This window comes from Salvelinus sp. IW2-2015, linkage group LG22 (assembly GCF_002910315.2).
Source record: "Salvelinus sp. IW2-2015 linkage group LG22, ASM291031v2, whole genome shotgun sequence".
NCBI classification, from domain to species: domain Eukaryota; kingdom Metazoa; phylum Chordata; class Actinopteri; order Salmoniformes; family Salmonidae; genus Salvelinus; species Salvelinus sp. IW2-2015.
In genome coordinates, this window is record NC_036862.1 from 10,333,920 (window position 1) to 10,338,500 (window position 4,581).

Here is a 4,581-nt window from a genome sequence, read left to right on the forward strand (position 1 = left end):
ACAGAGGAGAAATAGGGACTCTAATCAGAGGGCAAAATAGGGGACAGGTGTGAAAGAGTAAATGAGGTCGTTAGGAGAATGAGAAACAGCTGGAGCAGGAACGGAACGATAGAGAGAGAGAGAGCGGGAGAGAGAGAGGGAGGAGGAGAGAGAGAGAGAAAGAACCTAATAAGACCAGCAGGGGAAGCACAGGGACAAGACATGATAATCAATGACAAAACATGACAGTACCCCCCCACTCACCGAGCGCCTCCTGGCGCACTCGAGGAGGAACCCTGGCGGCAACGAAGGAAATCATCAATCAACGAACGGTCCAGCACGTCCCGAGATGGAACCCAACTCCTCTCCTCAGGACCGTAACCCTCCCAATCCACTAAGTACTGGTGACCACGTCCCGAGAACGCATGTCCATGATCTTCCGTACCTTGTAAATAGGAGCCCCTCGACAAGGACGGGGGGGGAGGGAAGACGAACGGGGGCGCGAAGAAAGGCTTGACACAAGAGACATGGAAGACAGGGTGGACGCGACGAAGATGTCGCGGAAGAAGCAGTCGCACAAGCGACAGGATTGACGACCTGAGAGACACGAACGGACCAATGAACCGCGGAGTCAACTTGCGAGAAGCTGTCGTAAGGGGAAGGTTACGAGTGGAAAGCCACACTCTCTGACCGCGACAATACCTAGGACTCTTAATCCTACGTTTATTGGCGGCTCTCACAGTCTGCGCCCTGTAACGGCAAAGTGCAGACCTGACCCTCCTCAGGTGCGCTCACAACGTTGGACAAAAGCCTGAGCGGAGGGAACGCTGGACTCGGCGAGCTGGGACGAAAACAGAAGAGGCGGTAGCCAAGACTACTCTGAAACGGGGATAGCCCGGTAGCAGACGAAGGAAGCGAGTTGTGAGCGTACTCAGCCAGGGGAGCTGTTCTGCCCAAGACGCAGGGTTTCGAAACGAAAGGCTGCGTAATATGCGACCAATCGACTGATTGGCCCTTTCTGCTTGACCGTTAGACTGGGATGAAACCCGGAAGAGAGACTGACGGAAGCACCAATCAAACGACAGAACTCCCTCCAAACTGTGACGTGAATTGCGGACCTCTGTCTGAAACGGCGTCTAACGGGAGGCCATGAATTCTGAACACATTCTCCAATGATGATTTTGTGCCGTCTCCTTAGCGGAAGGAAGCTTAGCGAGGGGAATGAAATGTGCCGCCTTAGAGAAACCTATCGATAACCGTAAGAATCACAGTCTTCCCCGCAGACGAAGCACGCATGAACCACCCCGCGCCGGGGCCACAACGCAGCCACTGAACACCCGGAGGACAGACACATCTGGCCGGCGCCGCAGGAGATGCTTCTTTTACCGCCCAATTCCCCAACAGTCAACCGACCCCCCCAATCCCCTCGGGAACCCCCCCCCCCCCCCCCCCCCCCCCCCCCCCCCCCCCCCCCCCCCCCCCCCCCCCCCCCCCCCCCTACCGGTAAAAAGTCATAAGGCGATTGAGACCATGGTCGAGAAGGAATGGGAAGCCGGTAGGCCCAAGCCCATGGACTCCAAGCCCAAGCTGAAGCGTTCTCAGAGCTTTGGTGTGTCCAGCGCCAGCAGCATCAAGCAGATTCTTCTGGAGCTGTCTCTTATACACATCTAGATGTGTATAAGAGACAGGTGTGTGTGTGTGTGTGTGTGTGTGCGCGCGCGTGCATGCGTATATGTGTCTGTGTGTGAGCATGCATATCCTTGTCTGTGCATGCGTGAGTGTTTGAGTTACGGCTCAGTGCTAGTGCTGTTGGCTTCACTCTGCAGCAGCAGCTGTGCCAGTCTGTCCATGTGGCTCTGGTTAAACAGAGAGCTGTCACGGGCCAAGGCCGGCCCCGCAGAGCAAGCAGCACCGGCCACTTCCCGCAGGCTGCTCCTCCTCACACTCAAACTAGAGACTCGCCTGGCGCTCGACAAACATGACAGGCTGGATTTTCCCACTGACACGCTGAGGCTTTTATAGGCTAGGCTAAGGACACACAAAAAAAAAGTGAAATGACACAGTTCTGAAAGCATGTCCAATTGGAGAGAAAGGAACGCAGGGAGAGGAATTGAGGATAAAGAACCATTCAGCAGACCTCTTCTGTTTTCCCCGTTATGACAGTGGGACCGACAGAGAAACCTGGGAGAGGTCATTTCATAAAGTTAGAATAGGTAGCCAATCATTTTTATAGGTCTTTTTTGTATGTCTGGTTTATTCTTACGTCTCTTTCACAGTGTCTCCGTATTCCCCCGCTAAACACATGTGCAAATACACCACGCACACTCAGAGACATTTACAGTCCAGACACACACGCGCACGCACACGCAACCACACACTCCTAACTCTGTCTCTCCGTCCCCAGAACATAGACATCCAGAACTTCTCGTCCAGTTGGAGTGACGGCATGGCCTTCTGTGCCCTGGTCCATTCCTTCTTCCCCACTGAGTTTGACTACAACGTGCTGACGCCTGCCGACCGCAAACACAACTTTGAGCTGGCCTTCGGAACAGCGGAGTAAGTGACTTTTACATTGTAACAAGCGTTATCCATACATCATGTATAGTGTTTCTCAGCATTTTACACTGAGAAATGGCTTAAATTCTCCATGGCTTAAATTCTCCATGGCTGAAATTCTCCATGCACTCCTGTCATACATTCATTATGTAGACTAGAGAAGTATCTGCCTATTTGTGTGCACTTCCAATGTCGCTCTCCTCAAGTTACCTGCGTAAATATATTTAGAGTCACAGTGTCCCTGGCCACCATACAAATCGAAATTGCATAAATGGTGTTGATACATAAAACATTGTACCACTGAGATGATCTTACAATGTTTCTGTTGCATCTTGGTAAAGAGTGTCTGTAGCCCACACGTTACGCCAGCGAGGCAGCCGCCAGAGAATACCTGCTCGTCTCCCCGGGTCCCCAGAGTAACCTCCACTTCCTTTCCCTGCTGCTCTGCTTCCATCCGCTCCTCTCACATTCCTCCAGCCTGACCTCACTACTAAGAACACCGCTGCTGCAACACAGCCTCCCAAAGTCCTCCTGACACATGGATACATGCAGAACACAGACAAAATAAAGATCAAAACCGTGTGTGCATCTGACCCCGTACAGAGATAGTTCTAACACATGAGCTTCTGTACTATGCCACAAATTATAAACTGGGTGGTTCGAGCCCTGAATGCTGATTGGCTGGCAGCCTTGGTATATCAGACCGTGTACTACGGGTATGACAAAACACTTATTTTTACTGCTCTAATTACGTTGCTAAACAGTTTATAATAGTAATAAGGCACCTCGGGGGTTTGTGGTATATGGCCCATATACCACGGCTAAGGGCTGTGTCCAGGCACTCCGCGTTGCGTCGTGTTAAGATCAACCCTTAGCCGTGGTATATTGGATGTATACCACACCCCCTCGGGCCTTATTTCTTAATTAGTCCACATTGTTCCATGTGATCTATTGCCTGGTCCTGGGTCTGTTTGTGCTGTCTTGCCAACAACATCGATTGACCATAGATATGAGTTGGGAAAACAGCTCAAACAGATCTGGGATCAGGCTAATGACCTATCAGCCCCCTTAACAAAGGAATGACATAGATAGGCCTAGACTCCTCCTGACTTGTGCTGTGCCCTCTGTCTGATTCAGGGAGAAGGCGGGCTGTGACCGGCTCATCGAGGTGGACGATATGATGGTGATGGGGCGCAAGCCGGACCCCATGTGTGTCTTTACCTACGTCCAGTCCATGTACAACCACCTGCGCAAGTTTGAGTGATGAACGATGACCTGGCAGCTACTCGAGACATCACCGCGTACCCACCATCACTTTAGCCATGCCTCTCTTGCTATGCTCCCTCAGGACAGCTTGCAAGCCACAACTGAGAACTACACTTCCCCCTGCATTCAATAGACAAGAGTTATCACAGTTATTTCACTTCAGTTGAAAGATGTTTACACCCGACTGTCTTGGGCTATTCACAAAATACAAAAGCGCATGTATTATTATACTTTGTGGAGTAATGGTGGCATCGGGTTTTTATCCTGAAAGTCCTGTGTGTCGTTACGCTCTTCAGAGGAGAGAGTGTCACGGAATGCTTTCTCCCATCTGCTTTGTTTAGATGAGAAAAGTGCCGCACCATCCCTTTAAAAGAGCCATATGAGTGCGCCACAACGAGGACTCTATGAGAAAATCGCGAAATCAACTCTTTGCTGGGGAGAAAAGACGTGGGAAGTCCAGTGAAGATATGCTGCAAAGGTACCTGAAACAGTAGGCGCTATAACACTGACAAAGGACAAAGACTGTGAGTCCTGAGTGATTACACACAAAATCAAGGTCCTTAAAAGGATGCCGCTATCATTTTTGTTCCTTCTAAGATACTGTAGTTTGTCAGCTTTCAAATTGTGGAGCGTTATTTTGTCCCACTGTGTTTCTCCTAGACAATCCGAATTGTGCCACATAAAGAACCCTTGTGTATTTGGTCAGCGACAACATATGAACACATCAAGTATTACCAAATTAGCCTTTTCCATCAGCTGAACAGAGGAACCAAAGTTACA

The 4,581-nt window shown here is 50.4% G+C and overlaps 1 protein-coding gene across 1 annotated transcript in view; it reads left to right on the forward strand.

The window, feature by feature from the left end:
* The window catches only part of LOC111982515 (smoothelin-like protein 2), a 27,759-nt gene extending 23,939 nt beyond the window's left edge, over positions 1-3,820 (forward strand). The window contains exons 8-10 of the mRNA XM_070434017.1: positions 1,539-1,628; positions 2,326-2,535; positions 3,673-3,820. Of these exons, the coding sequence (XP_070290118.1) occupies positions 1,539-1,628; positions 2,326-2,535; positions 3,673-3,799 (427 nt within the window). The 3' untranslated portion in view covers positions 3,800-3,820. The remainder of the gene's footprint in view (positions 1-1,538; positions 1,629-2,325; positions 2,536-3,672) is intronic.
* The last annotated feature ends 761 nt before the right edge of the window (positions 3,821-4,581 follow it).